General features: G+C 41.7%; 1 protein-coding gene across 2 annotated transcripts; it reads right to left on the bottom strand.

Moving 5' to 3' along the window:
• Nucleotides 1-1,238: 1,238 nt before the first annotated feature.
• ldlrad2 (low density lipoprotein receptor class A domain containing 2) lies at nucleotides 1,239-15,152 on the bottom strand. 2 transcript variants are annotated; one of them, XM_084346984.1, is made up of 5 exons: nucleotides 14,537-15,152; nucleotides 8,489-8,974; nucleotides 6,084-6,233; nucleotides 5,757-5,891; nucleotides 1,239-3,029 (listed from the first exon to the last, which is right to left on the bottom strand). In XM_084346984.1, the coding sequence occupies exons 1-5, from the start codon at nucleotides 14,643-14,645 to the stop codon at nucleotides 2,725-2,727; spliced, it is 1,185 nt and encodes a 394-aa protein (XP_084203110.1). In that variant the 5' UTR covers nucleotides 14,646-15,152; the 3' UTR covers nucleotides 1,239-2,724. The 2 variants fall into 2 exon arrangements, with proteins under 2 accessions (XP_084203110.1, XP_084203109.1); XM_084346983.1 differs by having other exon boundaries at nucleotides 5,757-5,894; nucleotides 14,537-15,150.
• Between the last annotated feature and the right edge of the window lie 6,074 nt (nucleotides 15,153-21,226).

Here is a 21,226-nt window from a genome sequence, read left to right as displayed (position 1 = left end):
TCAACTCCTGAGGGTAATATCTGCCTACAGCCGCTAAATGTTCCACTATGTTTATCAGTATGTGTGTAGCGTCTGTGTGTGTCTGCTGTTTGTTTGAGCAGGTAGTGTACGGGGGGATTTTCAGCTGCTATGGTTGCTGAGAATCAGAAAACCAAAACAATGAGCTTAAAGAGGCTAAACACTGTAGAAGGGAACCGCAAGACTGGTTGATTATTCTTTGTGATTGTGATTCATGTGACCCCTTTCACTTTACACATTTGATCCATTGTTCCAAAAATATTGATTAGTGCAGCTTTGAGATCTGGATTTAATCATGTACAACTTACAGAGATTCTCACAGTGTCCATTAAACACAGATCCTATAAAATCTGCCTGTAACTGTGAGACTCATCGCATAAAATGACACAAGGAAACTGTTAAATCCTCATTAAATGAAAGCTACAGTAAAATGTAAGAAAAGTCTCTGAGCCTGATAAAGGCCACAAGCCAGAGTGTGTTGGTCTGACAATAAAGCTGTTCTATACAACCAGAGTTGCTGGAGTTTTGAGCTCTTTAGATAAATCTTGTTAGCAAAAACCTCCAGCTGGAGTGCTGACCTTCTGCAAAGACTGATGCACATGCACATCGGAGGGAGCCCTAGTTGAGTGGATCTATACTGTCCTTGGTGTGTGTGAGCGTGTGTGTATGTGGTTTGATGGGTGCACAGATGCATGTGTATTCCTGTACAGTCTTAGCAGACAGCGAGACGGATGAAGAAGTCTGCATGCTTCAACATGCTGCAGCCTGGCAACCTGGGGGTCAGGAATACTTAGTTTGTTTAAACATATGGCCTTATGCCTTAGCAGGGACAAAAGTCAAAATCACTAAAGAAACAGTACATGGGGCTCTATGTGATGTAGCCACATAACACACACAGTGGCACAGGGAGGAAAGGTTATGGAGCTACTCCATCTAGAGGATGCCACAAAGAAAGTTTGCCTGCTGGACACATGAACACATGCTGCCCCTAACATGGAGCAAGATCAATCTGGGTAAAAGACGGAGAAGACAGGGATGTCAAGTCTACTGTACTTCTTCACTGTATATGAAGCCTGGGAGAGGACAGAGCTAGAAAGAGATCAACCCTGCATCTTGATTTACACTGACCAAAAACTTAAATGTAACGCTTTTTTTTTACTCAGTTTTTAGTTGAAATAACAGATATTTTTCTGTGCACACAAAAGGATGTCTTTTCTCACATCTCAGAACAAATCTGTTTGAGTCTGTGTTAGTGAGCACTTCTCCTTTGCTGACAGGTGCGGCATATCACGATACGGAATATTAACTAGCATGATTATTACAGAGGTGTGCCTTGGGTTGGTCACAATAAAAGGCCACTCTAAAATGTGCAGGTTGACAGACAGAGAGTTAGTCGCTTATCAGTTTACTAGTTCACAACACATCAGTAGAAAATAATCAGGCTGAAACAGCAGTAGATGACAACCATAGTACAACCTGAACACTTGAGATGGTAGAGGGGTTGTTTATGGTCAATACAAAGGCCAGTGCACAAAGACAAATAATCACACCACTGAAAACACTGACAGGATAATAACAAGGAAATCAGTAGGTTTTGTGAAATGACTCAAATTTTTTTCATTTCCAGGTCAAATAATGTTAATCATTAACAAATGATCAGTAAAATACTGTTTTTCATTTTTATTTGTTCATTTCACTCTCAGAAATCTGCTCACAACTACTGCTGACAGTACTTGATTTATTTAAGAAGGTAAACTATCAAGAATTTCTGTTGTCATATGTTGTACGGTTTATTTTATGCAAGCAACTGCATGTTGAAAGTCCAACATGGCTCAATCACCACAAGTTATTCCCTTAAAAACGTTGGATAGGCACTAGACAACTTTGTGCTCTGCATTGTCCAAACTTCATATCGGCTAGTACGTAGAACAACAGTGGACTGCTGGGAGGAGAGCGGAAAGTTTGAAGGAATTTCTCCAGGGGAGAACAGCTGTTGTCACCAGGTGGGTGACTTTGTAGTTCTGTGGCTGTCTCCTCAGCGTGTGTCCATGGACAACTTAGGTCAAAGCTGTGGACTGGAAGTGTAGTTTCATCGCAGGGCTAAAATGTTACTTCTATGAAGTCTAAGCACATTTATAAGAAAGAAAAAAATATAGTTCCAAAAACCTGCTCACGCTAACAACTTAACACTCTTGTCTCTTCTGAAAACTGGCAAAGCATAGAAGGCTCCACTTCTCAGACTTCATCAGCAGTCTCTTAAACAGAATGTGCTGCCATCATAGTATGTACAGTAAGAGATGATGTCAAAACAGGTCAAATGTGCTGTGAACAAAATGTTTCTTCAAGGAACAGTTCGCCTGAAAATGAAAATTCAGTCATTATATGTTCCTTTAAGTGAGTCTAAGAACCCTTAATCCTGTCCTTTCAGTTACATTCATACTTTTCATACAATTCATAGTCATGCAGTACCCTGCTTTACCTTCTTATAACAACACAAACACAGCAGTCACATCACCTGCATCATCAGTTAAAGCACACAAACCACAGAATAACCAGAACCTGTCTGCATACTGAACCATGCCAGTCCAACCGTCAATAAAAAGATTCTTGGTCATGTTTCACTGTGACATGTTCACCACTGATCAGAGCTCAGCAGGTGTTACCTTCTCCATATGCCAGACTGATCAAGAGAACAGACCTTCTGCTCTAAACAGCCGCCATGGTAACATTTTCATCAGCACTGCTGTTAGTTGCCACAGCCCCTGTCGATGTCCCGTTGCTGGGTGTGTGTGGGGTTACTTTTGCCAGTCGGTGCTCCTTGCTGTGGGTGCAGCTGCGGGCACAGAGCTGGCAGGAGGCGCAGGCCGAGTTGCAGCAGGGTAAGAAGCGACAGATGCTGACGCGCCACAGGAACCAGCCAGGTGACCAGCAGCACCAGCAGAGCACCACGCTGCCCGCCACGACTCCCAGGAGGATGTAGAGAACCAACAGGGACAGAGAGACTGGGGAGTCTGGGGATCAGACGGGCAAAATGATTATGATTATGTGTCATTTCAAAGGTTTACTTCCCAGGAGATATCTCTTCTTCACTGTAAAGTCCATTCTCAGTGTATGTGCACTGGAGGCTTGAGTTTCACACTTGTGTATGCAGATTAGTGGACCAGGATTTACTTCCAAACTACTTGTGATGTCACAAATCATACTTGTAGGCCCGCCTCTTAAAATCAGAATTTTTTAGTGAGCACATAAAACTTTCCACTTCAAGCAATGAATGTGAAAACAGCCTTCTAATGTCACACTCTGCACGCACATCACTTCACACAGTGAGGCTCAAACATTTAACTGTAGGTTTTTCTCAAGAAGAAAAACATATTTTTGACTGGAGGAAGATTTGGAGTTATAATACAGGTGGAAACACTTCAGTAATGAGTTACTATGTAAAGAACTGCACCGTCTTTTTCCACAAGGAACCAAACTATTTCAGACATTTTAAGGGTTTGAGCTCGTCACTCTGTACATTACCACCACAGGCTGCCAAAGACTGAGGAAGGCTCACACACCATTCACTACTGAAATGGGTGTTGCATCTGTCTGGGATCAAATCTTACCCAGACCTCCCCTCCTCTGTGTTTGCCTTACTGCGGCTCCCTCTCTGCTCTGCCTTCCTGCTGTCTGAATAAGAGAAGTCCATGGGAGAGTGCTTAGTCCATTCTCATATCTTTTTACAACATCATTCTATTAGCCAGAGTGGCAGTAGGCTGAGTGTTAGCAATGGTGCTCACAACTTCAAACTGAAAAATGTCCCCATGATGGAGATCAGAGCTCATTAGAGCACCGAATGTGGCAGTGTGGAACCCCTGCTGAAAATAGTCCAAAATGCAAATGTTCTCCTGTCTGACTAACATTTGCCAAAAACTACATTTAAATTTGCATGAAGATTTACATGAGGGACCAGTGGGCTTGGGGCTGAGAGCCACAGATGGTGGTTAGTCAGGACGTATTCAGAGAGAGACTTTATGGTCTTTTCATGGGCTTCGTTGACAGTAACAAAAGCACAGGATATCAACAGCACGATGAAATATATTCATGCTTCCTAAATGGTGTTGGAATTTTGGTGTTGTAGTGACCACAGCAGGGTTGCACACCACAGCAAATTCAGTTTGACAGCATCCTCCATTTTGGACTCTCTGGATCTTCCCTGACCCTGCAAGGCAGCTGGATAGTGTGATCATGTGATCTTACAAATCCATTTTGCCACACTTCAAGCTATGTAATTGTGACCATAGTGGTCGAACCGAGCAGCATCCTATGAAGAACCACTGGCAGCAGGCTGATATTGCTGTGTTGGTGTTGTTCCAAGAACAACATAATTACTACTACATAACATGATTCACTTATCTGATTTGTTGAAGTCAGCCTGCGATTGATGGTGATAGACAAGTATTTTTTGAAAGAGCCTGCAATTTTCCAAACAGTTTCCTAGAAACATTTTCATCAGTTCTGTGCAACAAACCATCTGGCACCTCAGGTTAGCTCTTCCCTAAAAGGTCAGCACAGTAAGGTAAGGTAAGGTAACTCAAGAGACAGCGCCACTCAATTTAATTTTGCTGTTACAAAAGCTGGTGTGACCTTGGCCTAAGACTGGATTCACACCAAATCCAGCTTTCTGGTAAAAACGCAGGTCCCCTGTTCATTCTCAATGAGGGTAGTGCAATTTTGCTGCGGCGGTGCAGACCAAAGGGGGTTCTGCAAAGAAATGCAGCTGGCTGCAGCTAAAAAGTTGAAGCAGACTACTTTTGCCACGCTGATTTGGTCTGAGTAAAGCTGAAGTGTTGCTGCTGGTGGTCACCACAACCAATCAGTAGAAGATGTCTGGATAATGAAAATCAGTAACATATTCTACGACTACGGTAACTATGGACAGAGAATTTCTTAACAACAGTCCAGCACTTTGGGAGAAACAACATGCTGCCATCTTACCCACAGTCAGAAATAAAATCATTATCAAATTAACGTTTGGTCCAAATCCACAGGTTAAAATTAACTATGTCTTACAGCATATACAGTATAAAACGGTTCAACTGCCTTGACACAGATATTGAACATATTCTTCAGAGGTTGGCTGTAACAGTCATTTAAGCTACTGACTGTACAATAAAACTGATGCATCTGGAGCCCACCAACTATTTAAACTCTCTGAAAATCAAATGAATTCAGCTTGACCAACAATGAATGAATCAGTGTGTCTGTTCCTCCAGCCTGTGGTCCCTCCCTGTGGACAGACCAGGGTGCATTGAAATGGATCTCAGCTAATAAACAGCTGGTAATTTGTACAGCAGGCGAATGTGAATCTCCTTCTCCCACTCTCAGTTGAACAGTCAGAGCAGAAGAATGGCTGTTTTCTTAGACCAGACTTGGCCGGGTCTTAAAAGCAATCAGAAGCTGACAGGCTGGCCCAGACAGTCTCTGTTTGCACCTCTGGCTCTAGAATAGAGACGGATCACTCAAAAGGGCGCTCTCTGCCGTGAGAATCCATCACCATTTATTGGTTTACGAGTCTTTAGGTGAAATTAACAACCTAAAAGTCACCTCCATTAGTTTTATGCCCAGTCATCAGGACACTTTGCATTACATAATGTATTAGACATAAATGATTCCTGCCAGCACAGTGTTTCTTCCAGCTGATAAAAAATATCTATCTTAACAACATAATATCTTATGTGAGAATGGTCACTCACCTGCTACTGACTCATTACTGGGAGCAGTGTCCGGCATGCCACAGTTCAGTGAAGGAATCGGCACTGTGTGTGGATTCACAAAAGTTGAGGGTGGGGTTGCTATTGGCGGTGGAGGTTCGGGAGGTAAAAGCTGACCTGCTGATGAAGGACAGATTTGGGTTAAATGGTTTGTCATGCCATTTTGTTGTACTGTAAAGACACCCCCTAATTTTTATAGAACTCAAAATTCCCCGGATTTCCCTCTCAATACTCTGCTGTACATGCTATAATAAAACCAGGGAGTGTGTCTGTAAATATCAGCGTGTGTCACCTCAACACCTAACTGACCTTTACAACCTGTAGTCAGGTTTTCCTCCAAGTCACTTCCATCCCCACAGTTGTCAATGCCCTTCTCATCACACACCAGACTGAGAGGGATACACTTTCCATTCCTGCAGGTGAAATAGGGCTCATTGCTGCACTCTGATTGGTTAAAACCTGAAGAGGCAGATAACAATTGACACATCAGGACAAGAGTGGAAGGATCTGAGTCAGCCATCAAAACTTAACAGTGTGAGTGTGAGAGTGTTGTTGGTTGAAATTCAGAACAAAAAGACAATATGGCTGTTTTATAGATTTGTCTTGTAAACAAAAGCAGTTATTTTGAAAGGGTTATATTACAAACATGTTATTACAACTGTCATTAGTTTGTTTAAGTAGCTGTTTTCAAGTTAATCACACAAAAAGTTATTAACACATTGGAAATCTCTGACGCTATACAGACTAATTAACATAAGAGCTGTCTGCTGTTCGTACAGTTACCAGAGCAGGCATGCAAATGATCCAAGCCAGTGGGTATTTTCTAATCCAGGGAGAAAACAAAACACCTGCTGCAGATTAATGGCTGCTGCGTTCGTTCTCTGCCCACCCATCAGCCCACTTTCAATTATAATGGACAATTTTGTATTTGCATGAAGCCAGAGGCAACTATGTTGTTAAGTCACTGATAATGAATGAATACTGTTGGGATACTTACGCATCTGAGTTGTTGTTTTATAACAAGTTATTATTCATACAATGAGGCCCAAAAGTCTGAGACCACACTGACAATCCCTTTTAATGTCACATAAAACTGAAAATAATCAGAAAGTTTGAGGAAGAAGGAAATCAAATGAAAGTGTCAGAAGTCAAAATGCTGCTCTGAGTAAAGAAGACCTTTCTCAGTGTCAGATCATGGCTAGATTAAAGGTTTCGGGGCAGTGTGTGTAAATCTAAAAACCTTTGCAGAAACTGCATCACTTGTATTCAAATCACAACCGGACAGACCCAAAGTGACCACACCATCAGAAGATCAACACATCAAGCTCAGTTCCCTGAGACACAGATAAGGAACTTCTTCACAGATACAGACTTTGCTATATAAACAACGCAATCAGCAGTTGTGTTGTCAAAAGAAGGCTGGAGCAGTTTCTAAACCACTTCTCAGGAGGGAAACAGAGAGTCCTATTTACTGATGAATCCAAGGGATAGATTAGTGTCAGTACCAGAAGGGTGTGTGTAAGAGAGGGACAGGAGAGAGAAGGATACCTCAGTATTTCAAACCCACAGTGAAACATGGTGGTGGGAACAGTTAAGTCTGGGGCTGTTTTGCCCCCTCTGGAGTTGGACACCTGCACAGAATTGACTCCACCCTGACCAAGGAGAAGCACCACTCCATTGTTCAGAGACATGCTCCACCCTCCAGTTTGATCTTTGTGGAGAAGGACTCATACTGCAGCAGGATAAGCACACCTCAAAGCTGTCATGGACTGTCCTCCACAGTCACCTGACTTCAACCACACTGAACATTTATGGGGGCAATTGAATACTGACAGAATCAAGAATTCTGTGACAAAGAAGCTTTGTGGAACACTGTCAAATCATGCTGGGATAATATGAGTCAGCAGGTTTTACACTAACTTTTGGAGTCCATGCCAGCTGGAGGGCACACTGTCATTCAAGCAAAAGGGGGAAAAATCAAATACTAAGATCACTTTGAAAGACATTTTTTCATTTTTGTATCAGACTTTTGGACCCTACTGTGTGTTATATACAGTGTATTGTTACATCACAGCTACAATAATGAAGTATACTACAGTGCAACAATTAACACTCAATTAACATGCATGCCTGGAGTTATGTTTACATTCACTGATGTAACATGTTTACTGATTGGTTCTTGTGGATTTTGTTCCCAGAGCTCATCAACACTGATGAACATGAACACTGTTCAACAGTTTGTATATTCACATTCCTGAGTCTTCCTGTTTCCCCGGAGAGGTATTTCCTTGGATGCAAGCGCAGAATGTACAAGTTAGTTGGCCATCGGCTGTGACGCGGCACAACAGTCAGCCTTCGCTGCTAGTAGTTATTTGATGTCGGCTTGGTGTGTCTGGGCACTTAACCACTGCTCTCAATCAGTGTGCAGGTAACCATAGCAACAATAGTCATGTTTCATTAACAGTTATCTTTAAATATGTGTTAAACTGGCAACAAACACGCTTGGATGGGTAATGATTGAACATACCTTTAATTAAGTGGCTATTGTATTCTAATTAACTCTAAGATGTCTGATATATCAAGTAATAGACCTCTTCCAATAGAAAAGGTCATTATACTATTGTCATACATCCAGTTATGTACGCTTATCTCATCAAAGTGCCTGTAAGACAACAAGTCTCTGTGGAATGTGTGGACATGTCCTTCTTTCTTACCCAGTCTGAAGGAGGTGAAGTCCCCCACAAAGTCCACTCTGGGCTGAGTCCCCCGGGTCACCAGCCTCAGGGTCAGGTAGTTTCCTGTGGACAGCACTGGCCGTGGCAGGCTCTTCCCACAGAGAGGAGGCCCGAGGGGAGGCGAGCTCCTGTCCCGTCCATCATAGAACTGAACGTATGAGCCAGCATGACACGGGTCCCCCGAGCTCTCACCAGAGGTGGGCTCCAGTCTGGGGTTGAGAGGAGCAGAGCCACGGGGGGACTCTGGGAAGACAGGGGCGGGGCTCAAAGGGGCCACTCGTAGCAGACTGTAGACCAGGAAGAAGCGGAAGTGGAACTGGACCTTGTCCTTGGGGGAGCTGGCCTGCATGGTGAGGTGACAATCAGTCGCCATGGTCACAAAGTAGTACTTTTTGGATTCCTGGTGTGAGTTGACGATCATGCCGTCGCCCCGGATTGTCTGGCCACAAAAGTCCACCACGTTGACTGATATGGAAAAGACAAAACACAGACTCCTCAGAGACAAACTGAGATGTAGAGCATTTACATAATAAAACAAGTCTGACTCCAAACTTTAAAATTGTGATTTTTCTTTTGAATAGTGGTCTTTACTCATATTTTAATGTTTTATTTCTTTTGTTCAATGTAACACTGAACAGTCTTTGGTATTACCTTTATTAGAACTGTTGAACTGAACATTAGGGTCCTCTCTCTGTCCCTCTCTCTCTCCCACCCTCTCCCTGAGAAGTTACAGTGAAACTGGGGCTTTGTAACGATAGTAAAATAAAGTACATTTAGAGATGTGCAGGACACAGTCTTTAATTTGAATTGAAAAGCTAGCAGTAGCTGTCTGTTTGATATCAAGACACAAGATCTGGAAACGTGTGATTTAGTGGATTACATCGTTGGACTCTGTTCTGTTTACATGGATGATGAGCTGTTCTGTGGCTGAACTGGCCAGGATTACTTCTGTTACATTGTTGAATGCCACTCTTACTAACCGTTAATGTTTGTGCATATTCCCGGGGTAAGGAGGATCCTAAAGTGTGCAATTTCATTTCATGAATGGATGGATAGTAACGTGGCTGGATTAAGTAACGTAATGTTAACAGAATGGTTTCTGTTCCTGTCTGGCTGCCTTCACAGCCCTGTCCATATCGTGGACAAGGTGATGGTGTTGTTATATATTTGAGACTAGATAAACTGAAAATGGGTCAGATGAGAGAGGTCTGGCTATGCGAGACTAGATGACTTGAACGCCACACTTGTCAGCCTCCAGTGAAATCAGCTGTTCCAGCGTTTAATGTTGTCCCGGGCCGCAAAGATTTAACAGTAGCCCATATTTCATAACCCATGCACAGTGGTGCATGGGTTATGACCCATGCACAGTGGTGACGTACTCCCCTGCGTGGCTGGTGGAGGCTGCGCAGTCATTGGCAAAAATCGGATTCCAAGTTCAGCCGATAACAATAGTTTGTAAAAGGTCATATCGGTGCCGATAAATCGTCGACCTCTACCAGAAATGTTTTGTGGACTACAAAACTTGTGAACTTATCCTTTAAATCATTATCTCTGGAAAGCCAGTAACCCAAGAGAAAAATCTGAATCTTGAAATAGTGGGCTAAAAGATGACCATCATCCTCTGGTCATACTTTGGGGACCATGAAAGTGTAAGTGATTACGTAAGACTACTGAACATATACAAGTTCATGACGTGTACAACATGGCTTTACACTTTGACTAATGCAAGACAAAGGCAGCAAAGAGGAATACACTCCTATTTGGTCTAATATGGTGACAATGTATGCTCTGCACTACCATTTGGTACATCTATGGCTTGGTCTCTTGCTTATGGGGACCTCAGCAGGAAAAGATGCGAGCATCCATCGCTTTATGTTGAGAGTTGATGGGTTCATTGTTAAAACAAAACATACTGATGGAAATCGATCCACATGACTCAGGCAGAAATGTTCACAGACGAGGTAATGTTTGTAAGTTCTATTACCTCTGTCTGTCTGTCTGTCTATGTCGCGGGGTTCTACTTCAAACTCCTCAAAACATAAAAAAACAATGGCATAGTTGAAAAAATATAGGAACAGTCCATTTATATACAGTCTGGAGCTGGACTCTCTGACGGTGGTGTCAGAGAGAAGGATGCTGTCCAAGTTACATCTCATCTTGGACAATGGCTCTCATCCACTCCATGACGTGGTGGTCATCAACACAACACTGTTCAACAGAGTACATTCAGCACTAGACTGATCCCACCAAGATGCACCACAGAGCGCCAGGAAATCATTCCTGCCTGTGACCATCAAACTGTTTAATTCCTCGCTCTGAGTGTGGCATTATTGCTCTGTATATATGTACATTTCTTGTGAGTGAGTGTTAATAATGTTTGTGTGAATATATGCCTGCAGGAAAGAGGGAGCGAGGGATAACTGCAAGGTGTTTTAAATACTTGGTAAACGGATCAGAAATGTGTGGCATGTGTGTCGTGTGTGTGTGTTGTCTGTCTGTCTGTTGGTTTGTCAGCAGGATCACACCAGAATAATGTCTGATCTTCCAGTTGAGGCATGGCGTTACTTCTGGAGCAACATAAGTTTTACATCTCAGAAGAAGCAGAGAGCATGAACTGCTGTCAAGGACCAACTGTCCTGTTTTGTTTGACTCAACTCTTCCTCAACATCTCCTCTCTCTTCTTTATAGATCTTGTTTTGTTGGTATTGTGTGTCGCTCTTCTGTTTCTTATTCCATTTTTTTTACTTAATTAACGAATTAAAGGGTACATTCACTGTTTTTCAAGTCTGTCTTTAAATAATGGCACTGAAACAGGTTTTGCTTGCAGTAATCATTCTTCCTGGTTGTACTGGCCGTTCAAAGAGCCCATACTAATTTTCTTCCAATCAAAGAGAAGGGGGACAAAATCCAGGGTCCTCTTTCTTGCAAAAATGTATTCCAAAATTGATCTGAAGCTAATGTGAGGCTTCAGCAGTCTCAGTTAGACATATCAAGTAGAGTTCTTTCAAAGTTACAGGTACATCATTTCTTTAATTTAGAAATCATTTAGAAATGTGATACTAAAAACAGGTTAGAGTCAAGAATCTGAAGCTAGTCCAGTTGCCCTTGACTTTGCACTTTTAGATACACAATGACTGGGGTGACTGAGAATCTTCACAGAGAAAAATGATTGTGATGCTACAAAAGATGAATACAACACACTGGTAGATGTACAAACTCATGTCCATGACACCTGGTTAACCTGGTGTTGATCAGCATTTTGATCGTTAGAAGCAGCTCACTGCTCATCTACAGGCAGGACCAGGACAGATGGGTGGGCAGATCCGGCTCCAGCAGCCTCCACCCAGCCACCCAGCCACCCAGCCACCCAGCACCCCCTGCCTCTGGGCCACAGGCCAAATAATGAGAAAATTTACGATCACCCCTGGAGTTTATTAGCTCTGTTTCCATGGGAGACAACTAGATCCTCCTACACTGACCTCCAGGAATGTCCCAAAGCCCCGGAGCCCCTGTTGGTGGGAAACAGCTCATCCCCTCTGCACCGCATTAGTAAATACAAAGCCTTAGGGGACGCTGTCCAAAACATGGGTGACCAGAGGACACCGAGTAACCAGTAAAGACTTTTGCAGGCTGGAAAATTCAACTCTTTTTGAGCACGATTGTTGTAAACAGGGTCTATTTCAGAGAGGGCAGGTGAGGGCCGGGGCCCTGGATGACACGCTGTGGTGACAAATGTCTCTGAGACAGCATTGTGTGGAAAAGGGCAGCAGCTTCACTGTGCATCCATGTGTTATCCTAACACTGGTGACTCAACACAGGCTTCATTATATCACTTTACATCTGAAGTCATTCAGTCCAGCTGCACACAAACAAGGTAAATAAACAGCACCGTGAATAAACATGAATAAGGTGGTCTCATGGGGCGAGAGCAGAGGTGGGCCATATGGAAGAACTCTCGTATACCATACGCAAATTCACAAAAACAATATCTGTACAGTATATATATGTATATTTTTTGAAAATGTGTATGCAGTCTGAACATAAAAACAGTACTGCTCATTGATTTGCAACCTGGCCCACAACTCTCATACCTGATAGACATTAACGTGGACTCAAGATAAACACGACTTTACGTCATCACTCATCATATTGCTCATCCTTATCATACTGGATCCATTTAGAACTTATGTCCTCACCTAATGAATTACTCATTAACAAACAAATAAACAGTTTATTCTAGCGGCAGTTCAAAGAACTATACCTGTGATTTTGCATGTTTCAGCTTCTTTACAACAAATCACTGAGACTTCACATCACAGGTACACATTTTGCAGACCATGCTACGGTGCTTTACAAGTCAAATGTATTTGGTCTACTGTTTCAGGAGTCATTTATGAATTTCTATAAAATATGACAATATAAGAACAGAATCGTCTGAGTTGTGTGATCCATCACAACACACCAACACCAACACCTAGCCTGCATTCATTTTTGTTGAAGTTTTAATGCAGTGAAGACTTCTTAGTCTTTTCATACCACACAGAAAGGAATGGAAACCACCGGCTGAATGACAGAAAAATACATCAAAGAACCTGTAAAAGTACATTTAATACGGTCAGCAAAAATGTAAAGTATGCATGATTTCTAGTGAACACACTGGTTGTTAAAACAAAAGAAGGCAGAAGTCACATCTCAGAGTCGTAATAATAACAGAAAATGTATAATGTGTAGAATCTAACTGTGTTTTGAGAAGGATTTTACATCACAAACAAAACTTTCATCACTACTACTATTTTTTTGCTTTACATTTCCTTATTATCACAATTGTACTACTTTTCCTTTCATAACTATATAGAGGTGGGTGACATAATATTGAAGTAATTGTCATATGGCATTATCTCAGCATACAAATGTTCCACTGCTAGGTAAAGGTCACTTTAGCACTTTCATCTACAGCCCAACTGATTTTTGGGACCGATGCCGATATCGACATTAGGAGGTAAAAAATTCACATTTTGATCCATCAGCTGATAAACACACATTCATTCTGCAGTGATCCCTTAAATGTGGTTATACATTTTACAGTTTAACACAACGTTTTATTTCACTTGGAATTAAACAATTATAATTTACCCTCAAGCATCTTTTTCTGCATTATAATTTCCAATCTTTTCATATTGGACAACATATACACTAACAGATTGGTGTAGGGATGACGTGTGTTTGTAGGCTAACCCTGAAGTTAGCCTCTTTTTGGATTTAATTTTGGATTATTTCAGAAAATAATCTCTGTGACAAACACAAGTTAATGATACTTTGAACACATTTTGTTCAGCAAGATAATCCTCACAGATGAACGCCACCTTTGTGTTTTTCAAAGTGTAAATTAAACGTGTAGCAGTGAAAAGCTAATGTTAGGCTATAACCAGACGACATCACGGTCACATGACTTTAACATCACCACCACTGAGCCTGTAAATATGTTCAGTCTGTAGTAACCACACACTTAGTTTCAGGCATTTAACTGAAAACCAACAAACTCACACTTTGAGATGAGGGGACCAGATGGGCTAACATGCTAACATGCTAACTGGGTTTTAGTACTACAAACAAACTACACCTCTCTATACAGATATATCTGTGATAGGCCGATATTAGCAGATAATATAAACAATAATAAAAACAGGCTCAGTTATGTATCATTTTATATGATGTGTTTCTTTTCTTTGTTCTCTCTACAGCACCATGTGTTCTGCTTTTAAAGCCACGTGGGCTGACAATAAAGACTTCTGGTATTTTAAAGGCAAAAAGTTCAGTGGACATCCAGCAGCCCGTCTATCAGCTGGGTTCCACACGTTAAAGTGAGAGCATGAGCTGAGTGAAGGATCACACTGAGACAGGTCCAGCTAAAATATCGCTAATAGACAGTGTGATCAGACTCTGAGTCAACACGCAGAACTGATCCAGAACACGGTCCAGACGTCCTCCATCAGTGAATGCAGAGCGGTGCAGTGGGTGAAGTCTTACCGGTCTCGATGGCCGAGCAGTGGAGGCTCATGCAGCAGAGCAGCAGCAGCAGCAGCAGCCGGAGCACACGCTGCCAGCAGCCCTCCACCTCCACCTCCGCCTCCATCATCCAGCCCGAGAGACAGCAGACAGTCAGCGTGGTCAGTCAGCTCACTGAGGGGAGGTCAGAGTCATCCCAACCTCCCATCAACTGGTCATGTGTTGAAGAAGAAGTGTCTGAGAGCTCGGGACAGACAGACAGGACAGACAGGGCAGGACAGGACAGACAGACAGGACAGGACAGGACAGACAGGGCAGGAGGCTCCGTCCAGCCGCTCTGCTCTCCATCACAATCACTCCGGCTTTTATTCCACTTGAACCTCCTCTCGCGCCCGTCCGTTCACGTGTCCTGTCATCTCCATGACAACAGCCAACCAATCCGCTACAACAGTGTAACAACAGCTGATTCACAGTTCTACAACTTTTCCATTTTCAAGTCAGCTTCAGTGAACTGCGCCACCACTGCCACCAGCTCAAGTGTAGTCACTGTGAACAGATGCAAAGCTCTGTGAATATGTATGGTCCCTGTAACACACAGCCTCAAGGTGCTGCACTGCAACATCCACTGTAATATATGAGCCTGTCATTACTCCTAGTAAAATGTAGACCAGCATTGTAATGTTGTAAACAATGTGTTGGTTCATCTTTATGTACTTAATAATGTCCCTACCCTGTTTGTGCTTCTGATCTCCACAAATATATCATTTTATTTTTCAAACAGGGCTCAGTAACTGTCTGACAGCTGGTCACTGTAGGTTTGTAGGAAACGTTACTAAAACAGAACCAAATATCGTCATGGTCTGGGACTATGATCAGCAGTGGATTAATCCACCGTTGGTGCTGTGGTGGGTATTTCTTGCAGCAGGAAAGAATAAGTTTGATTGACTCAAAATAAACTAGTGTGGCCACGGTCTGCATTTTGAAGGGAAACAACTAAAATGTATAATGATATAATATAATGTAATGAAACATGGACACACCTCAGTGGAAGCAAAGGTGGGCAGCAACAGAACTTATACAACGTAGTTAAACATTAAAAAAAAGTTCAGTCTTGAATTTGAATTGAGAAACTGTTGATAAGAGAGAGTGAAGTTCAGACCAGGACCAGCAGACTAGTAGATCACATCTGGCCATCTGTCCTCTGTGTCTTCACACAAAGGCATGGGTCAGTGCGTCATTCTTATGAACAAACTCAACTAGAAGAGTTAATGTCCTGGAGAGAATGCATGACTGCGTCTGCCTCTCAAAGGTCAGGGATAATAAAAGAAGGGCAACACAATAATCCTACATTCGTGCAGTCAGACTGAACTATGTGCTAACTGTGAGCCCTGAACTTGAAGGTTTAATCTTTTAAGTGAAGAACTTTTTAATAGATAGTCATTCATTCATTTTAGCTTTAAGTCAGTGTCAGTGTTTACTCTTTGCAATGGATGGTGGAAGACATAAAATCATGAAGCTTAAACTAAACTGTAAGTTGTTGCTATTGTGGAGTTGCTGATCAAGTTTAAATTTTGAATTAAGAGTGAAATTAGTTTTGATTATCTTGTTTCAAAGACTTTAACTTTGAGAGCTAAATAAAGATGATTTATGCAGCAACCAATGTGCAAACCTATAAACACACAACTGTAGACTTGGATCCATTGTGGGGGAAATAAAAAATACCAAATCCCATTGTAAATTAAATAAAAAAATTCTCTGCCGACAGTCAAAAACCTTTTATCGCCAAATACAACTTCTACGTAGAAAAGCAACCTGGAGTGCAGTTTGGTGAAACAGGGGGTTTGGAGAACTGTATCAGCCCACAGAGGAGCAGATGTTTCTTCAGCTGATCTACAAAAACAAAACTATGAGAATGGCACTCAATAGAGCGCATCCCGACGGTCCCTTGTGATTCCATCAAGCCTATTCCAGTATCAAACTTGATAACCCTGTATCACTAAACATAACCTCTGTGGCGGAGCTATTTATCACTTGGAGATGGGTCATGTGTCTCAACATTACAAGACAAATATTAACATTTATAAATGCATATTCAACTGATCATGGCTGAATGAACCTGCTGGACCCTATTAACCCCCTGCTGATCCCACTCTCGGTGCATTGTTTACAGTGTTGCCATCATGGAACATGTATGTGGCCTCATAATTAAACACATTAATTCAGGAATGTCCCACATGTAAGAACCAAACTGAAATAAGGACGGTCTTACAACAGGATTTGACACAGGGACCCTGTAAACAACAGAGCCTCATGATCATGTAATACAGCAGTGACCACCTTAAGGGCCTCACAGCTCAGTAGTGGTGCTTATTCTGAAGCATACAATTCAAACAGACACACAGAGGACATGGAACCTGTGGTTTCCTGGTTGGCAAACCAGCTTTGCAAATGATATTTTAAAACTAAAAAAACAAACAAAAACAAATATTGAATATAATGAATGAATAAATAAAACAGCTCCATACAGCTCATTATGTGTACTCACATCTCCAGACAGCCTGAGATCTCAAACTGATCTGAAAAGACATTTACAACCTTTTTAAGATGAAACACTCACAGTAGCAGCGAAGCTAAAACATTAGTGCCCGCCCTGTCTGAAGTGGTTGCAGAGCTCCACCGCGTGTTGAGGTTGTAAAATAAAACTTTTCAAATCAATTTGGAATCTCGGGGCTTCCGGGGTCGTGAATGATGTTTTTTAAGCTTTAAAACAAGTCGTAATAAATAAGTTGTTTAGGAGAATGCTGCAATGTTGTTTTACTGTGAAGCTCCAGAAATGTTTTGTGACTTCAGCTGACTGTCCATCAGCATGAGGAGGAGATACTCACTGAATTTTACTCAACTTAAGTCAAGTTCAGTTAGTCTAATTTGTTTTGTAGTGCAGTTGAAGTTGTGTGAAGGATTCTTCTCACACTTCATGATAACATGACTCACTGAGCTGCTCCTTAAACACTGAGCTCTGCTTCTAAAGGTTTTCTACTACCCCCCCTTGTGGCTCAGAGTAGCACAACTTCACCTACCTCCAACAGGAATGGATCAGGGAAAAGGTCTAAAGTGGTCAAAACTCGAGCAGTTGTCATACAAAAACATCTGTTGCCAATATACACAAACACCTGAAGACCTTAAGTAACCACCCAATCAATGGGAAGACCATTAACATTCAGGATTTTATTACCCGTTAATCAAAAAACAGGGCCGGCTCTTGACATGGGCCATATAGGAGGTCGCCTAGAGCGCCACATGCTGGAGAGGCACCATGATGCACATTGAAAGTGGGGGGGGTGCATCAGGCCAGAGGAGAGAGAGAGCAGCAGGCCAGACTGAGAGAGGTCAAGAGACAGGTTATAGGTTTAAATTTTTACATTTCAAGGTCTGAGCCTTCAGGTGAGCAATTTAGGGAAACGGAGCGCAGAGGAGGAGGAAAATAAATCCCACTATAGAGGTATGTCGTCTTTTATATCATTAAAAACAATTCCATGTTGTATAAAGAGTTTCATTTGTACTAGCTAACTTCATTTAAAATACAGCAAAATTAGCTAATAATGCCTGTACAGTAATATTCAGGTTCCAAATCCTAATCTTGCCTCGGCACCAAAATGGCTAGAGCCAGCCCTGTCAAAAGATGTTGTATTTATGATACATTGTCCATGTGGTAGAATATATATGGGTGTGACATCCAGTTCTCTTGAACATTACTGAACATAGGAGCTCCATTAAGGATGTATTGCATTAGGATGTAACCAGTCCTGGAACATCACACTTTGTCTTTAATTTTTTTTTTATAGGGATAGAAGTGATGAAGTCCTGTCAAAGACGTGGTAATACCAATCTTCTCAGGAAAAAGAGAGAAGCATTTTGGATTTTCTGTTTAAAAAATTGACTTCCATGAAGGCATGAAGGACTTTTTAATTGATGAGTTTATGTAGTGGTTCTTTCTCTATATATATTTTCTATGTTTCTTGGTGCTCTTCTACTCTTTCTGTGTTCAGCTCTTTATAAAAAGTTGTTTCTGTACAAACTTAAGCACCAACTCTCAGTTGTATGAACCACATAAGGTGTCACCCATGTCTCTTATTGGACACTTCCCTTACATCTCTGTCAGCCCACCTGGGACAATGATTGGCCTGATGCCACATGACCACATGGCCAGCCCACCTTTGTAGGCACTCCATTGGCTGATATGTGTGTGCAGGGTTCCCACGTGTCCTGGAAAATTAGAGAAAAAACTAAATGTCCTGGAAAATTATTAAAACATTTTCCTATTTTCCTATCAGAGCTCCCCAAAACGGATGACATTGTCATCTGAAACAGCAAAGTTCTGTTAAGAATCATATTACCGTTGAAATGGTAATGTTAGTTTATGGACAAGAGTATTATGAATAGGCTGCACGCTGTGAACACACCATCACATCACACATTAGCACCTGCAGGCTGGATGACATTAACGTAATGTTACAACTTATGTTGCCCAAACTCTGAATAATGTAACTGACATTATGCTTCAAATGTAAGTGTACCTAAGTCACTGCTGGCTGGTAACTGTGGTAGTTTTTAACATTATAGATTAACGTTCTTATTTGTTCTTATTGAATAGGCCTATTGTTAAATTGATTAGCATGTTAGGTTCAGTTGCTAAAGTTGTCGTTCTTGCTAGCCTGTTATGCCTGCAAAGGTTTAAGGTTTGTGATTCAACTCTGGTGAGGAGCAATGCTTTCAAATGTGCGTCCAGCATTGTTGACAGTTTGATGATAATGAATGGTGAGGTTACACCAGGGTTAAAACTATGAATGGCAGCTCAACTACTGTATATGCGAGTCAAACACTGGCTAAATACAGGGCAACGCTACTTTTTTACTTTGCTAGCATTATCTGCACTTCATATGACTAGTAAAGGGGCTGAAGTGCCTATGAAAAGTATTCACCCTCTTAATTGTTTTCCCCTTTAATTGCTTATATAAATGGAATCATGGTCGATATAATTTGGCTTTTGGACAAAAAAATTACAAAAAACCCCTTTAATGTGAAAGTGAAAACAGATTTTGACAAAGTAATGTCAATTAATTCAAAATATATATGTAAACTAAGTGATTGCATAAGTATTCACCCCCTTTAAAGTGACTGACCTAATTCAACAGAGGTCCAGTCAATTGGTCACAATATTGAAAAGTAGAAGTCAGGGGATGGATACTAAAAAAAATTCCAAGCTACTGAATATACCCCCGAGTTCAGTTAAATCCATCATTAAGACATGGAAGGACTATGGCACATGTGTAAATCTGCCTAGAGCGGGCCGTCCTCACAAACTGAGTTACAGTAATGAGGGAGGCCACCAAGACACCTATGACTACTCTGAAGGAGTTAAAAGCTTCAGCAGCTGAGATGGGAGAGACTGCATACAACAACTGTTGCTCATTGAATCTCAAAAAGAGTTCCCCGAAAGCCATATGGGAGACTCCGAGGTCACCTGGAAGAAGGTTCTTTGGTCTGATGAGACCAAAATGGAGCTTTTTGGCCATCAGACTAAATGCTATGTTTGGCAGACACCAAACACTGCAGATATCACCACAAACACACACTGCCCACCGTGAAGGGATGCTTCCCAGCAGCAGGCCCTGGAAGGCTTGTAAAGGTAGAGGGTAAAATGAATGCAGCAAAATACAGGGAAATCTTGGAGGACAACCTGATTCAGTCTGCAAGAGAACTACGACTTGGGAGAAGATTCATTTTCCAGCAAGACAATGACCCGAAGCATACAGCGAAAGCTATGCAGAAATGATTTAAAGACGACAAGGTGAATGTTGTGGAGTGGCCAGAAGAGTGGCCAGACCTCAATCCAATAGAGAATTTGTGGCTGGACTTGAAAAGGGCTGTTCACATCTGATCACTGTGCAACCTGAAAGAGCTGGAGCAGTTCTGTAAAACAGAATGGAGTACAATCGCAGTGTCCAGATGTGCAGGCCTGATTGAGACCTATCCACACAGACTCAGTGCTGTGATTGAGGCCAAAGGTGCATCTACTAAATACTGACTTGAAAGGGGTGAATACTTATGCAATCACTTTTACATTATATATTTTTAATGAATTGGCATTACTTTGTAGAAATCTGCTTTCACTTTGACAGTAGAGAATTTGGGGTTTTTTTTGGTAAATATTTTGTAAAAAAAATCCAAAATCTTTTGACTATGATTCCATTTATAAAAGCGGTAAATGGGGAAAGCGATTAAGGGGGCGAATACTTTTTAGTTCATACGCAACGCAAACTCAACTCTAACTTTAAAGTTTAAATTCAGTTTTTAACCATCATAATGTGAAACAGTTTTCTCACGTTTTTTTTTTAATATTAATAATAGGACAGATGTGCTCTGTGTTTTCCTCTGAAGCGCAACACTGTAAGTCTTTAAAAACAAGGCAGAGCAACTGAGTTAATAACTTTTGCTTTTGCTCCTGTTAAGTAAAGTCCTGTGGGTAATGACATCGGGAGTGATCAGTGGTAAACTGGACACTTTCCATCACAGAAATAGATCAAGAGAACGTGATGTTTATTGTGAGTTCAGCGATGCTCTCACTTTCCAGACTAATAGTACAGTGACTTGTTATAAGGTGAATGGTGTCTGTCTCAGCTGCTCCTCCCCCGATTGCTTGTTTCTGCACTA

The sequence above is a fragment of the Pagrus pagrus genome (genome assembly GCF_965226575.1).
Source record: "Pagrus pagrus genome assembly, chromosome: 3".
Lineage (NCBI taxonomy): Eukaryota > Metazoa > Chordata > Actinopteri > Spariformes > Sparidae > Pagrus > Pagrus pagrus.
This window is presented reverse-complemented; position numbering and strand designations above follow the sequence as displayed.